This window comes from Nelumbo lutea, chromosome 4 (genome assembly GCF_056320005.1).
Source record: "Nelumbo lutea isolate HS-2025 chromosome 4, American lotus-T2T, whole genome shotgun sequence".
Classification (NCBI taxonomy): Eukaryota; Viridiplantae; Streptophyta; class Magnoliopsida; order Proteales; family Nelumbonaceae; genus Nelumbo; species Nelumbo lutea.
Window position 1 is genome coordinate 100,470,055 of NC_142687.1, and position 17,109 is coordinate 100,487,163.

General features: G+C 40.1%; 1 protein-coding gene and 1 long non-coding RNA gene across 6 annotated transcripts in view; both read left to right on the forward strand.

Moving 5' to 3' along the window:
* LOC148862199 (cold-responsive protein kinase 1-like) overlaps positions 1-12,079 on the forward strand; it is a 46,874-nt gene extending 34,795 nt beyond the window's left edge. For all 5 annotated transcript variants that reach the window (XM_088986810.1, XM_088986811.1, XM_088986812.1 and 2 more), the window contains one exon: positions 11,469-12,079. In XM_088986810.1, the coding sequence (XP_088842936.1) occupies positions 11,469-11,858 (390 nt within the window). In that variant the 3' untranslated portion in view covers positions 11,859-12,079. The remainder of the gene's footprint in view (positions 1-11,468) is intronic.
* Positions 59-1,106, forward strand: LOC148862200 (uncharacterized). The gene is made up of 2 exons (XR_016113447.1): positions 59-619; positions 823-1,106. It is a non-coding gene; the product is annotated as an uncharacterized LOC148862200 (long non-coding RNA).
* Positions 12,080-17,109: the final 5,030 nt, after the last annotated feature.

Here is a 17,109-nt window from a genome sequence, read left to right on the forward strand (position 1 = left end):
CTTTAAAGAGTCACGTGACTGGGGTTATTACTAAGGTAGACAACAGAAACTGTCTATTGTCGTCTTCCTCAAGCTCTTTGACTTCTGAGAAGAGTTCTTCCCAGGCCGCTGTTTCGAAGATGCCTTCTCAGTCGGCTAGCTCTCTACAGTGGCGTCCAGTGAAAAGAGCTCAGCAATTTTCTCCTGATTGTCGTAATCCGCGCTCTGTCAAAAGCAGCAACCCAGAGAAATGTAACCTGAATCTCTCGTCTGATGAGGAGGATTGCTATGTTTCTGATTCTGAAACTAAGGATACTTTGAGCCTTGGCAGCATCGACCTCTCTCAAACAAAGGACCCCTTTGAAGATGACAGTCTAAACACTGAAGTGTTGTTCCTAGAGGAAGACGGTTGTGGCTCTTTGTTAGGATTTCAAGCGGCAGCTCCCTCCCCCCGACAGGGTGTACTTCACATAAGGTTTGTTTGGGTTCAACGGCTGTTACAGAAGTTGCACAGGGGACATCTACTCCAACAAACAAATCCACTTGTCAGCTGCAACATGCTCAAGTTATCTATCTAGGGGATTAGAACTCATTACTGTCGTTCGATGCAGAATCACCGATTAGGTGGCAACCCTCGAAGGTAGCTTCGGCTTGCATTGGTTAATTCAAATTTGGTTGAACCTAAACAACTTCCAAAGATCAATCAACCAGGGGAACTAGACCTAGATTCGATACCTCCAATAGCACATTCTGCTCCTGTTCCCACTCTGCCAGTTCCCTTTGAGTCAGGTATGCCTGTGGATTTGTTTTCTGGTACTAACAAGGGTCCTATGCTTGCAACAGGTACTTCGGCCTCTCAGCCAGAAAGAATGGCCAATGGAGGGGAGAGTGGGAATGTGGCTAAGGATTGTGGAGAAGAGGAGGGGGAGTCTTTATCAAAAAGGAAGCAGGAAGAAGAATTAGAGAGAATATGGGAGCGGATTTGTGCTCTCTTGGAGGATTATAAAGAGAAAGAAGAGCAAATGGAGGTTACCCCTGTTAGACAGTTTTGTATGCCCTTAGCTTCAATCAAAATTGATGTACTTTATGAGTTTATTGTAAATGAATAAAAGTACATATTTGATTCATGTTCTCTTGGTATGTTTCTGTGTAATACCCTTAAACTGGACACTTATTGAGACTCGTGTTAGTTTAGAATGTTCACAGCCAGTGGGTCGGTCTGGGGAGACCTATCCTGACAAGGCTGACACTATGGTGCCACCAAGTCGGTTGGGGTGGCTTGTCTCAGCTACCGGGGTGAGACCCTAGGCACATACAGTGTGGGATTAATTGAATCTTTGAACTGGACCAGATTTCCAGTATTGCCCTGGACCTTGGAGATTGATGGGCAAAACTGGAAAGTTACACCCAACCCCTAGACTCGATTATGATACTGCACTAGGTGTCGGATCGGGCTGTCTTTGATGTACCAATCAGTGAGATCCTTAGCGGGGGTCAAAACCTGGGTATGTTGGGACAATCCGAGAATTCATCTGAGTGGGTGATCATAGTGACAAGATCAGCCCCTTTGTCGGACAAAGGTAATGATCGGGGATGCGCTCTCACTGTTGGAAACCAAGACTGCCGGCAGCCGATTTCAACCGTTGAGATTTGTTTTGCAAAGTATATTTTATATGAGATATAAAAGTATATATATTATGGTTTCTAAAATGTTTGCAAATGGTTTTAATTCCCGGGATCCATATAAGTGGAAAGTGCAACACTGTTCCTTGCAGCCGAGGGAGAGGTCCTCTCTTGTCGGGCAGTGTATGATCATTATGGGCTGAGAGGTTAAGTGTAAGACCATTGAGGATAATACCTGATGGGCTAATCTTGCATCTGCCCACAGTCCCTGGGTGTTACAAGATGGCTTGGCCCAGGGACCACTTAGGGTAAGTGTTGGGCCCATAGAGCCCATTCGATGGGTTTCAAGGGGTGCACTGTCTTAACAGTGTATTCGACCAAGCCTTGTAACAAAGGCTGGGCCGAACCCATGTGGCTGATGTGTAGATCAATGCTTGGGTCCCACGCCATACAAGGAAGCCCAATTGGGCAGCAGTTAGGAAGGTTAAGTGAGCACATAAGCTTGATGGGCTTGAAGCCCATTTTGAACTGGGCTATTAATTTAGTTAATTAAAGGGGCGAATTCTGAGATGGATTAGCAGTTAGGATAGGGTCTTAATCCTATCCACTCAGAGAGTCCAGATCTGAATGTGATTCAGATCTAGAAACCTCCTAATAAGATTAGGATAAAGCTAATCTAATCTGCAGATAAGATAAGGGTTTATCCTTATCATTAGAAGAGAAGGTTGATCCAAATATGATTTGGATAAGCACCTCCTAATGGGATTAGGAGCTGATCTTTTCAAGTTAACAAAAGGAAGGAGGGGGCGGCAGCCTTGAGAGAGTAAAAGAAACACATCAGATCCTCTTTAGTGCTGAAATCAAGAAGAGAGAATTCTGCACCCTGCGAATACTCTCTTGCCACCTCCCTGCTCTTGCCGCCCTGTTTGCCAGTTCGATCTCCAACTATGGGAGAAGTCAAGATTGGATCTTGACATCAATTCTTTGAGAAAGGATTGAAAAGGAAGCTGTGCTCACGTTCCATCCTGCTGTTCTTGCGAAGGACAGAGTTCTTGGGGAAGAACACTGCTGATTCTGCTCCATCCTGCACTGCGCCATCTTCAGTGGGAGCAGTCTTTGGATCCTTCCTTGGGCGTGAACACCTTCGTTAGGAGATATTGCTTCTCCGTATCAGGTATCTTTCTCTCCCATTCCTTTTGGTTCAGATCTGGTTCAGTTTAAGGTTCAAGATTTATCCTTGAAAATGTGATTTTCTAAATAGGGAATGTGATTCCCAGTTGAAGGGAGAGAAAAATTTTTGAAATTCGCCCCTTATTCCGCAATCTTTGGGCGTCCATGTGATGGATCTCTCAACCCTTCAACCCCTACAAGATTGGAACAGAAGGAGGGGAATAGCGAGAGCTTTAGAAGTGCTAGAGTAGATAAAAGTAGGAAAAAAAAAGAAAAGATCAGAGGTGGAAAGGCTAATCTCAGATATCGAGGGTGATATTGAGTTTAATGGCCAAGGGGAGAGAAGAAAGGGTCTCAAGTAAAGGGGGGTAAGGGTGTTTGGGAGGGAGTTCTACTATTTCCTAATGAAAATCATAAGCTGGAATGTGAGGGGCTTAGGAAGTGCAAGGAAGAGAAGACCAATAAAAGAAATGCTTAGAAGGGAAAGGCCTGATGTGGTTATGCTACAAGAGACAAAATTAGAAGGGATGGATAAAAGGTGGGCAGGAAGTGTGTGGAAATCAAGAGGGATTAGTTGGGCTTCAACTCCCTCTTGGGGAGCTTCATGGGAGATAATTACCTTGTGGAAAGAAGATGTGGTAGAAGCAGTTGAGGAATTAGTAGGTAACTTCTCTATGTCTCTGAAATTCAAAATGGTGGAGGGTGATTTTACTTGGCTACTAACCAATGTGTATGGGCCCAATAATTATAGAGAGAGGAATGAATTGTGGGAGGAGTTGTATGGCATTCAAGGGTTATGGGAAGGTCCTTGGTGCTTAGGTGGAGATTTCAATGTTATTCGGCTCACAACAGAGTCAAATAACCCTCATCAATCCATCACTACTAGCATGAGGAAATTCAGTGATTTTATTAACTCTTGTGAGCTGAAGGAGATTCCTCTTTTGCAAGCCAATTTTACTTGTCCAACTTTCAAGAGAACCCAACATGTTCGAAGCTAGATAGATTCTTGTTCAATGAAGCCTGGGAGAATCAATGGAGGGGGTTGATGGCTAAAGGGTTACCTAGAGTTACTTCGGATCACTACCCTATTCAGTTAGGAGAGGAACCATTAGACTCTGGACCTAGACCCTTTAGATTTGAGAATATGTGGTTGACTCACCCAAACTTTGTAAAAAATATTGAGAGCTGGTGGAGTGAAGAGCTAAGGGGGGTGAACTGGAAAGGAGTTAGTTTTCATAGAAAACTATGGAACTTGAGAACAAAATTGAAAGCCTAGAACAGGGGCCAATTTGGGAGGTTAGAGGATTTAAAATCTTCCTTGTTGACTCAGATTGAAGAATTGGACAAAAAGGAGTCCCAAAGGACTATGAATGCACAAGAACGGGAGTTGAGATGGAATTTAAAGAAGGAATTAGAAGAGGTCCTACTGCGAGAAGAGATTTCATGGAGGCAAAAGTCAAGGTTTAAATGGATCAAGGAAGGAGATGGGAACACAAAATTTTTTCATGCGATGGCTAATGGGAGGAGAAAAAATTTTGTAGGACAACTTGAGATTGATGGAGAGGAAATCTCCTCTCAAGAAGAGATAGTCAGATGCTTTGTAGATCATTTTAAGTCAATTCTAAGAAGACCTCTTGATTGTAGGGTGGAAGTGGATGGTCTAGATTGGCTACGTCTTTATGAGAAGGAGAGGGGATGGTTGGAAAGAAATTTTGAGGAGGAAGAGATCAGACAAGCAGTTTTCCTAATGGATAGATCTAAGGCTCCTGTGCCAGAGGATTCATGATGGCCTTTTATCAAGATTGTTGGGACATAGTTAAAAATGATTTATTTGAGGCCTTCAGGGAGTTTGAGGATAATCATATTGTTAGCCCTGGAGTCAATGCTACTTTTGTAGCTCTTGTTCCCAAGAAGGTTGTTGCTAAACATCCTAAGGACTTCAAACCAATCAGCTTGGTGACTAGTGTTTACAAAATTTTAGCTAAGGTCTTATCCTTGAGGATTAAAGTGGCACTTCCCTCTCTAATTAGTCAAGCTCAAGGTGCGTTTGTACAAGGCAAACAAATAGTAGATCAGATTTTAATAGCTAATGAATGTGTGGAGGAGATGAAAAGATCAGGTAAAAAGGGCTTTGTTTGCAAATTGGATCTTGAAAAAGCCTACGATATGGTATAATGGAGCTTCCTCTTAGAGGTGCTAAGTAAGTGTGGATTTGGGGAAAGATGGTGCAAGTGGATCAAGGGTTGTCTCACTTCTTGCCATTATTCTATCATTGTCAATGGAGTAGTTAAGGATTTCTTCCCAGCTTGTAGAGGCCTAAGACAAGGTGATCTACTCTCCCCCTTTTTATTCACTCTTGTTGTTGATGTGTTAAGTAGATTGATATCGAAAGCAGACAGGGAGGAGGTTGTGAGTGGTTGGAGAATAGGAAGAAATAGTGTGTCTATGACTCACCTTTAGTTTGCAGATGATACTATAATCTTTTGTGAAGGAAGCGATTTGAGGAAGGTTTGGAACCTTAAGAATTTAATTAATTTTTTTGAAAAGGCCTCAAATCTAAAAATCAATTTTGAAAAAAGTTGTGTGGTGGGAGTTAATATGAATGCTCAAGAAATAGAGGCTATTGCAGGTTGCTTGGAGTGCTCCACCTCTTCCTGGCCCTTAACTTATCTAGGTCTTCCCCTAGGAGGTAACCCAAAGGAAAGCCGCTTTTGGATCCCTGTTGTGGAAAAGTTTGGTAAGAAGTTGGCAAGTTGGAAAATTAATTATATCTCTGTGGGGGGTAGAGTGACTTTGATCAAATCCACACTTGCTAATCTGCCGGTCTATTTTTTGTCTGTCTTTAAGATTCCTGCTAGGGAAGCTAAAGAGGTTAGAGAAAATGATGAAGGACTTCTTGTGGGAGCCGAGGCAAGAGAAGAAGGATCATCTGGTTAGATGGGAGATAGTTAGTCAAAGTAAGGAGGAAGGAAGATTAGGAATAGGGAATATCACTTTCAAGAATGTAGCCCTTCTAGGTAAGTGGTTGTGGAGGTGGTCGTTAGAGAGTGAGAGGTTATGGCATGAAGTGGTGGCAAGTATCCATGGCTATTCTGGAAATGGTTGGGATGTAGGGGTATCCAGATGGGCAACTCTTGCAACACCTTGGAAGGCAATTCATGGCATCCTCCCATAGTTCCTACGCTTTGTAAGGCATGATACTTGCTCTGGGACTCGTATTCTTTTCTGGGAAGACACTTGGGTGGGAAATTTGCCCCTTAAGGATCTATTCCCTTCTCTCTTCTCTATTTCCCTTTATAAAAAAGAACATGTGTCTACCTTGGATTCCGTAGAGGGTTGAGGGATGAGGAATCCTTATCAGTTTCTAAGCTCCTACTATTACTTGATTCTGCTTGCCTAGACCCACTAAATCCTGATAGGAGGATTTGGACTTTGACTCCGAAAGGGCTGTTTACTTGTGCATCTTTCTTTAATTCCCTCTGCTCTAGTTCTTCTCCTCGGGCTTTCCCAGTTAAGGAAGTTTGGTCTAGGCCTATTCCCCCAAAAATTGTTGTATTTTGTTGGGAAGTTTACTTGGGAAAATCAATAGGATGGATAACCTACAGAAGAAAAGACCTTTTTTGTGTTTATCTCCTAACTGGTGTATTTTGTGCAAAGTGCAGAATGAGGACTGTTACCACTTATTGATTTTTTGTCCTTTTGCTGCAGCCATTTGGAATTGGGTATTTGATTTGTTTGAGTGTAGGTGGAACTTGCCAGCTGAGGTAAATTTGCTGTTTTGCCCTTCTACCTTTGTGTGAACCACAAGAAGAGGGAGAGTCATGTTGAAGTGTATAAGAGCAGCATTCTTGAGGTCAAAGAGTGTATTGTTACAAGGATTATTTTGTGGCTGAAATCCTTAAAGCTCTTTGAAGATTATTCCTTTGAGGATTTAATGAGGAACTGGTCTGCAATTGCCCTCACTTCCTCTATGAAGCCTAGAGTCCAAGTTGGACTCCGCCGATGGAGGGTTTTATTAAGCTGAACTTTGACGGAAGTAGTCAGGGTAACCCAGGACCGTCTAGGATTGGTGGTGTACTGAGAGATGAGAACAGCAACATTATTGCCTTTTTTTCAGGACCGGTGGGAATAGGAGACTCTGTGAGGGCTGAACTCCTAGCTGCGGCACAGGGGGTACAGATTGCCTATCAACTCGGAGTGCAAAACTTAATAATTGAAGGAGACTCCAAGGTGGTAGTAGGATGGTTGGCTGACCCCGGTACTGTCACTTGGAACTTTAAGGATATTTTAAAAAAGGTTAAATGGCTATCGAGGAGTATGACAGTTAGAGTTCAGTGGCTGGGTAGATCGGCTAATGCCTTGGCTGATTATCTTGCTAAACAAGGGGCTACTCGGGTTTCATTGCATTGGGCTTCATTGTAATTTTCTTTTTCCTTTGTTATGTTCTTTAACTAAAGGGTTGATGGTTTCTTCCATCTCCCCTCTTTAAAGGGGAGGTAGCATCTCATGCCTCTCCCTAAGTTGTACTATCTTTGACCTTGATTTAATAAATCTGAATATTCACTGATAAAAAAAAAAAAAAAGAAGAAGCCATTATAGCTGTCAACAGCCATAAACTTTTGATCAAAGAAGACCGTTCAACATTCTCTAAGGACCAGCATTCTAGTCCTTAGAGAATGTTGAATGGTCTTCTCTGATTAGAAATTTATGGCTGTTGACGGGTGTAATGGCTTCTTGAAGGAATAAGAAAAAAAAAATGAGAGATAGAAGAGAGAAAATACTCAGAATCACTCAGCCTAAGTTTCTGGAAGTGGTGGACTGATTGTTGCTTTATATAATGTCTTCACTCTTCAGAGGGTTCTATTCATCAGCCACTTTTGGAGGGAGATCTTTTACCATTGGAGGAATGGATAATAGTAAGAAGTTTCCCATATTTATTGTTTTGATGGGTTGAATTACTTGGAGTGGTCTAAGGGTGTGAAAATGTGCATTGGAGGAAAGGGAAATTTGGGATGCCTCATTGGAAGGACAAAGGAACTTGATGGTGATGGGGATCATGAGAAGTGGGAGCAAGAAAACTACATGATAATGTCTTGGCTGACTTCTACCATTCAGCCTTCTCTAAGAAAAAACTTCATGTGATATGCAACAGCCAAAGAAATTTGGGATCAAGCCAAGGCAACATATTCAGAACAAAGGCATTTTTCTTGTATCTACCAAATTAAGTTGAGCCATCAACCTACAAATAAGGTGGCAAGTCCCTTGCAGCTTACTACTCTCTCACCTCAATGCAGAAAGAATTAGATTACTACCAAACCATTAATTGGATGAACGAGGAGGATGATTCAGCCTATAGGAAGCTGATTTTTTAGGAGAGGGTGTTTGCTTTCCTAGCAGGTCTGAATCCAATCTATGAGCTTATCCATGTCCAAATTTTGAGTGGTAAGGAACCTTCAAAAGGCTTATGCTTTAGTTCAGTTCAAGGAAAGTAGTAGGATAGCCATGAATCCACCTAAGGGGTAGCAGGTTGCTTTCTTGTCTAAGGGTGAAAGTAGAAAGAGTGATAGACAGAAGAAGAATGAGGATGATAAGGATAAACTTTGGTGCAGCCATTGTATGAGGTCTAGACACACCAAGGAAACTTGTTGGGACTTGGTTGGTAGACCCAAGAAGTTCCAGGGGAAGTACAACAAGAAGTACAATGCAGCAAATGTTGCCTTCCCATAACTAGCCAAGAAAATCAGTAGCAGTCCAATCAAAATAGCACTCCCCTAGTTCAGCCTATGGGTTTTGCACCTAAGGAGGGTCCCCTAAGTATTGTGCATGATCCGTTTGAAGAGTTTGGGTGTGTTCTCAGATGGTTGGAGAAAACCTTTATTACTCCACTTCATATGTTGCAAATTCAGGCGACCAAGCTCATGGTCTTCATGTTTTGTTTCCATATTTGTTCAAGTCAATGCTTTTGTCATCATTGGAGTTTCCTACGTGTTGATTGAGCAAACATTGTAGAAGTTCATACCCTTCTATTAATAAAAGATCTAATTTTCCATTTCATATTGTGCACTTTGATGTTTGGGGCCCATGTTCCATAGTAGCAAAAGGAGGATATAGATACTTCATCAGTTTTATTGATGATTCACACTATACTTGGATATATATGCTATGGTTAAGGGATGAAGTTCAATTGTGAAAAATTTTCATCCTAGGGTGTTTACATAGTTTCATATTGATACTTAGATTTTGCACTTCAACAATGCGAAGGAATATATTTACTAATGATGTCAATGGGTATCTTCAACAGAATGGTGTGTTACATCAAAGTTCTTGCCCACACACACCACAACAAAATGGTATTGTTATGCACAAGAATAGGCATTTATTGGAGATGGCTTGTGGCTTGTTATTGCAAACAAACGTTCCAAAGTGCTTTTGGGCTGATGCGGTTCTCAGGACAACCTATTTGATTAACCACATGCTTTCTTGACAATTGCAGTTCAAGACTTCAAGGCCCTTTGCCTTATTTCCCTACTGTTCTCCATTCCCATTTGTGTATTTGGGTGTCAATGCTTTTGTAAGAACCTGTCTCCTTGCTCGAGTAAGATAGACCCTTGTGCCACTTCTTGGGTTATCCTTCTTCTCAAAGGAGTTATGAATGTTATGATCCTTTGTCCAAAAAGTGTATATTTCCATGGACATCACCTTGTTTGAGTGTTCCTATTCTTAAAAGTGTTGCAAAGGTTTTAGAATTACATGAATTGAAGAAGGATATGTGAGAAGAGATCCATTCCCTTTATGGTAAAAAACAATCTCCCAAGGCATGGTTTGAGAGGTTTAACATGGTAGTCCAATAGGTCAGTTTTGCACAAGTTAGGCTGATCACACTCTATTTGTCAAGAGGAAAAGTGGCTTTGTTGTTATTCTGATTATGTATGTAGATGAATTGTCATTATAGGGAATTAGGAGGAAGAAATTTAGAGGTTGAAGGATTTCTTATCCTCACAATTTGAAGTTAAAGATCTTGGCCTCTGAAATACTTTCTCAGTATTGAAGAATTGAAGTTGCAAGGTCAGATATATTAATTTTCATCTTTCAATGGAAGTATATCCTTGGCTTACTAGAGGATACTAGAAAACTAGGGTGTAACGCAGCAGACACCCCTATGGATCTAAATCATAGTTGAAAATTACACCTGCAGTAATATAAAAGAAGAAAGAGAGAAAGAGAAAGAAGAAGAAAGAAGTTTCAGCAATAGGTTGTGGAAGAAGAGAAGGGAAGAGAAAAAAGAAGAGTTTGAACCTCTCTCTCTAGCCCCCCTTCACCACTTTTATTAACTTAATTCTAAGATTAAGTACAATTACTTGGATGCCCTTAATGGGGCGGCCAGCACAAAAGAAATAATTAAAGAAAACAAAAGAAGGCCCATAATTAACAAACATAACTTTAAACACTACTTGAAAGAAATAAAGAACACTAAGGCCCATTTGGCCCATTCTCACTACAATCATAAACTTGGAGACTGTGAGGGGGAGGGATTTACTTGATGTTTAACAGTATTAGAGACTCATTGGTAGACGATTTTACTTGTCCATGACCTGTGCAGATATTGCATTTGTAGTGTCTTAAGCCAGTATATGCATTTACCTAAAACATCTCATCTGAGGGCTGTAGAGAGAATGCTACTTGAAGAAATATCCTGGCAAGGGTTTTATCTTCATCGAACATGGTCACTCTAGAGTGGAGGGTTATACTATGCTGACTGGGCAGGTTCTATAGATGATAGGAGGTTCACCATTGGGTATTGTACATTTGTTGGAGGTAACTTGGTCACATGGAAGAGTAAGTAGACAATGGTAGCCAAATCAAGTTCAAAAGCTAAGTATGGAGCAATGTCTCAAGGGTAGCAGAACTCTTACCATTAAAGAATCTCATCACAGAATTGCATCTCTGGAATTCTGGCCCCCGTGTCCTTGTATTGTGATAACAGTGATGCCATTAGCATTGCACATAACCTTGTTCTACATGAGAGAACCAAGCACATTGGGGTTGATAAGCACCTTATCCATGAATGGCTTGGAAGGGGAAAAATTTGTGTACCATTTCTTGGTTCAAAATATACAACAGCTGATGTATTTACAAATAGTATTTCAATCTTGCACCATAGTTGCATGTATTTACATACAATCCAACTTGAGGGGAGTGTCGTGAGGTGCTATTTATTATATGTATTTAGGTGCAATGGTAGTATGGTCCTTTTTTACATTATTTTGTAACTCACCTAAGATTCTTTCTCTAACTCTCAGCTTTTCTCTCTTATGCTCTTACTTCCTCTCCTACTTTTCTCTTGTTCTAGTACTTCTGTGAAAGATTAAAATTGCAAGAAAAGTTTATCCTTCTTACCTAGACACATTCTATAACAAGAAATGGATTTTATTGTGTATGTTCATTTACGTCAAGCAAACAAGAAGTAATGTATGGTAGTGTGCCCTTAAGAATATGTGCAATGTCGTGTGACTAAAAATCATTCTGCATCCTTTTTAGTTGGTTTTGCTGGTAAATTTTCTTAAGGAAAACGTTATTTAAGGAGATAGCTTATTAAGTCAATGGTGGTTTGTTTATCTCAGCTTATTAATTTGTTGTTGTAAGATTTCCAGTTTAGTGGTGGTTTTGACAACATTTTGGTGACTATTGCATTGCAGGTGTGGGTAATGCATGAAAGGAGAGAGCTGGAGCAGCTAGTGGACACAGCGTTGAGTGATGACTTTGATGTTGAGGAAGCTTGTAAGTTCTTGAAGATTGGCCTTCTGTGCACTCAAGACATGCCAAAACTCCGGCCATCCATGTCAATCGTGGTGAAGATGATGACAGGAGAAATAGATGTGGATGACAAAATTATTACGAAGCCGGGCCTGATCTCTGATTTAATGGATCTCAAAGTTAAAAGTGGCCAGAAACAGAAAAACAAAAATACATCAACCTATGGTTCCTTTGGTTCAGACAAGCAAAATAGCTCTTTCTTGTCATCAGAAAACACCACAAACACAAATGCCACCATGACCTTCACGGCCATAGATGACCGGAGCAATTGAGAAAAGTAATCTGATGAAAACAGCTGTATCGTATTATTTTATTTCATTTGTTTGTAAGGTTCTTTCTTATGTAAATTTTTGTAACCATTATTTTCTTTTTGATTTTTTTTTTTTTTTTGTTCTTTCACAAGGATTTTTGGCATGTCAGAAATGTTTTAGGGGGTTCAAGGATGAATGTTATCTCATAATTTGACTTTTTCATTGTTACTTTTTCCTTTAAATGAGGCCAGCTATGTTGTATATGTCCCAGAAAACCCCTCCATGTGTCTTCGTGCATCATGGCTTCAGTATTGATGGTTAAGACAAATGAATAATTTCCTAGACAACCGAACGTGGCTATCATGTAATAATTAGAAATGTTAGCACAACCCATTGCAACTAATAGACTAGGATGCAATGAGAACCACTCATCGCATCATACCACCAAGTCAATATTGCATCATCGTATCTAATCTGCTATCATCCTCCATAGTAGTGGCCTCTCTACGATGGCCAGTCCAAGAGCACAAGAGCATCAGCAAGTTTGAGAATCTGTTAGATCCCTTCACCTTAGATGGGGATCTGAAGGTAATTCTCTTATGAGTCCAACTTAATCTTGATTTGTTAACTTGGTCTCAGGAAGCATTGATTCTTAACAAGAGCTAATAGAAAAATTTGTTGGCAAATGGTTCATCATGGAACGAAGAATGACAATGGCCAACCTCAGAAATGTGGAGCAGAGATTTGAAGCAGCCTTGGTACAAAGCTGTGTTGGAAAACTAGAGCTGTCGAGAGCGTCTCCAAATTGTTAATTGTGGGCATGTCTCAAGTGCACTAGGAGAACTATAAAGAGACCACAACCCAGGAAGTCTATGCAGTTGACAAAAGGCAGCAACCCAATCTTAGACTAGATGTGGACTCTACACCTGGTTGCAAGCTATTGAGGATAAGGATAATGATACGAAAAGGATACGTGACTCAGCTCATCACGTAACCAAGGATACACAGAAGTGGAGACAAATCTTTACAAGGTACAAACAATACATCTTTAGATTGAATCATTTTAAGTGTGCCTTTGCGGTAGAATTAAGCAAGTTCTTGGATTATAAGGTCGACCAGGCAAGAATCCACCACCCTGATGATGCTAATACTAGAGCTTCCTTGCCCAAAAATGAGTCTTAGCTGAAAACCTTCTTGGGTAAAGTGTTCTACCTCAGGACATTCATCCCGGGCCTAGCACTAGTAGCAACATGGTTTTCAAAACCGAACTGGACCGGACGGTCGGACCGGAAAAACTGGAAACCAGTCAGGTGACCAGTTCCGTTTTTCCCAAAACTATTGATTTTGATCAGTGAACCGCTGAACCAGGTGGTTAGCCGTTCAAACGGTTTTAACCGTTTTTTATTTTTTTGAATTTTTTGTCAGAATGGGCCGAACATTCAATTTGAATGATCGGACCGTTCGACCTGGTAACCGGACTCCTGACCAATTCGATCACCAAGTCGGTTTTAAAAACCATGAGTAGCAACATCCTTACTGAAGCTAAAGTAGAAAAGCAATGTTGCAATGGACAAAAGAGCATAATAGGTCCTTCGAGAAAATAAAATAGGCCTTAGCTAAAGAATCAACCATGTTCCCACCTCAAGAAAACAAATATTCAATCTATATATCGCAATCGATAGAGTCTGTGGGATGCTTGATCACACGGTACAGCACAAAGGGCCAGGAGTGCCCAATTTATTATGCCACCTTGAAGCAAGCAGAGAAAAGCTACTCCCCCAATGGAACAATACTATTTGGCCTTAATTTTGCAGGAAAAAAAATGTTTAGACACTATATCCATGGCTAGAGGGTTACCCTTGTTACAAAAAGTGACATAGTGAAGTGCTCTTTTAACAAACATCCCCTCTCTAGGTGACTAGGGATATAAAATGATAGGTAGTAGTAGATCTTTTAGCAGCCTTTCCCATGAAGTATCCATTAGAAATCAATCATAGAAGATATCCTAGGCGATCTCTCTTATGGAAGTAGTTGAGGACGTTGAACAGAAAATTACCTTTGATGGAAGTTGCACACAATCATTAGTAGGAGCTACTGTTACACTTACTTCATCCTCTAGAAGAACTACAAGCTATTCTTTCAAACTCAATTCCCTTATTCACACAACATGGCCAAGTATAAGGCATTGGTACTAGCTAGGACTGACCTTTGCAAGAGACATTGATGCAAAGAAGATCACAGTGCTAGGTGATTGGGTCCCTATAGAACTTTAGTCTAGAAACTCACCAAGGACCTTGATATCTCTTATCAGCACCTCAATTGGTCCAAAAATCGCCATGCATAGCAACTCTAGGCTCAAAAGTCTAGCCCAGCGATGAAAATCAAATGATTATAGTGAAAATTCAAGGCCAACTCTCAATAGATAGGATGACTCATTGGGTAAAAATATAGAATAAAATAAAATAAAAGACAATTGGAGATGCTCAGTGGTACAAGAACTTAAAAATCCTACTGCCTCACAATAGGACAATAAAGTACTCCTACGATACCAACTAGTAAACAATGTCTTCTATTACAAAATGGCTAGTGGAGTCCACGCTCGGCGTTTGGGCTAAGCCGAGAGTGCAATGATCCTAAATGAAGTACATGAAGCTTATTGTGGGAATATAGCTTCAGCACTGTATTGAATACTTCAACGGCTAAAGAGTGCTTAGTTATAGATGTCCTAGACTGGAGTGAAGTATCTTTGCTTATACTTGAAACTTGACCTTTGGAACACTTTCTCATGACAGAGTTCTTAGGAAAAGACTATAAAATAGAGCCAAATGGTTCTATTTCTATTTGCAGGATGGGATACTTTATTGCAAATCCTATCGTGGAAAACCCCTATGATGCCTAGCTAGGGGTGAAATAGAAAGCATATTGGAAATAGCCCATACCCAGGGGCTAGCAACCCACTAGGGTCAAACTACGCTTTGTGACAACATTCTTCATCTAGGGTTGTACTAGCTTAGAATGATAGGAAATAGTGCAAAACATGTAAAGCACTTCCATACCTATTAGTTATATGTGCCAAAGATTCACCAGCTAGCCTAAAGATTGCATCTTATAATCACACCTTGGCCTTACTACACATGGGGCATAGACTTGATTGCAAAGATCAACCCATCTTCTAAAGGGTATTGCTTCATTCTAGCATACTGATTATTCCATAAGTGAATAGAAGTTGTACCATTAAAGAGGATAGTCGTCTCCAATTCATAAGATAGCACATTGCCCATTGCTTCAATGTACCCATGAGAATGTTGGACAAATAATGGCCTGTCGACTAAAAATCTAGAAGGGATTTATTAGGCCTTTATGGTGTGTGATTGGTCACTTTTACTACCCACTACCGACAAAGAAATGGTCAATTAGAAGCAACAAATAAGACCCTTCTAAAAATGTTGAGCAAAACAATAGCTGACCACCAGAGACTGGGCTTATAAACTATCTAGCCACACTTGCGCCTATAGAACTTTTATTAGAAAAGCACAAAAGCAACACCTAATTCCCTTGCCTGCATTCATGAACCTATTTTATCAGTAGAAATACAAATAGTGTCTACCAGAGTGGCTCATGGGATGGGTAAGACTCATAAAACTAGAGATATGAATAAAAAATTGTATAACGGAGAAAATACCCTTGATGAGATTCATGATCAGAGACTTCAAAAATAGATCAAGTTCAAATAGATAATGGCCTCAAATTTAAATGAGATGGTGAACCTTATGTCTTCAAAAGAAGGTTACTGTTAGATAGTGTATGCCCTTAGCTCTATCAAACTGATGTATACTAACATTTATTGTTGAAAAAATCAATGCATTATTATTTCATGTGTAATTATGGTGTGTTTCTATGAATTACCCCTTAGCTAAACATATATGAGACTGATGTAAGCTTAAATGTTTTTAACTGAATGATGAACTTGGTAAGTTTACCATATCAAGGTTGACACTCTTATACTATCAAATTGGTGGAACAGTCTGTATTAATTGCTAGGGTTATACTTAAGGTACAGTGAGTGGGTGTTTAAAAAACATTCGACATGATCATCTCTAGTTTAACCCTGGACTTTAGGCTGTGTTTGGTTTGAAGGAAAAGGTAAGGAAAAGAAGGGAAAGACAGAGAAACCAATACAAGGTTTGTACATGTTTTCCTTCCTATCCTTTTCCTTCAAACCAAACATAGCCTTCAAGATAGAGGGATAATTGGAAAGTTGAATTCAATCCCTAACTTGATGGTGATATTGCATGTGTGAAAAGCATCCCCCCCCCCCAAGCATGTGAACAGAATGTATATTGTATTTTCCTCTTATGGGTCTGTACCTATAAGAATAGCAAGTTATAAGATAAATTTCATCTCTTTTCCCAAGCAATGTAAAACAAGTTACTTTCACATACTTCAAAAGGTTAAGACAAGAAATGAAGACAAAATACATAAAAGACAAACCAATAAAAATAAAACCTTAATATAAGAGGGGGAGTTCAAATTGATGTATTTTGAATTTTCCCTCCAAAATATATAAAACCGACAATAAATCAATCACCATTGTGCCGCGACTGGATCATTTCTAGTTATAAACTTAGAATTTTCTTCACAATGACCTAAACTGCCACAACTATAGCAGAAAATCAGGAGTCTCATATTGAAAGGGGTTCCAAGCTTCTTCCCCATTCTGTTTATAACTTCGAGCACCTTTCACCGGCAAGTTGTTTACATTGATTCTAGGTTTCTAACTTTAATCTTCAAGTATTCACCCCATTCAATCAGGCTCATTTGGAACACTTTTCTCGTCTTCCTCCAAAGGTACCGGTATTCCTACTTCCTTAACCAGGACCTCTGCCATAGCCCTTGTCTCTGGTGAAACATTAAGCATTCTAATGGTGATACTCATCTCTGGAGGATAACAAAGAACCAGCCACGGCACATTTCATAGAACTCGGGTTACATCTTTTTCCGTTTGAAATAAAACCACAGCACATCTCCCTCCACGCATGCAATCTACTTCGTAGCCTTTTGTTCTTTTCTTCCACGTGTTTCGAAGTCTAGCCATCACTCCACAGGACCCACACCCTACAGAATTCGGTTTCTAGCTGAATTCCATGTTTCTAGTTTCTACACTACATTTTTTTATTGTTTTTCTACTTATATTAGATGTTATCTGATGATATACTTCTAGAGTAAATTATTTAGAGACTATAAGACTTAGAGAGAGAGAGAGAGAGAGAGA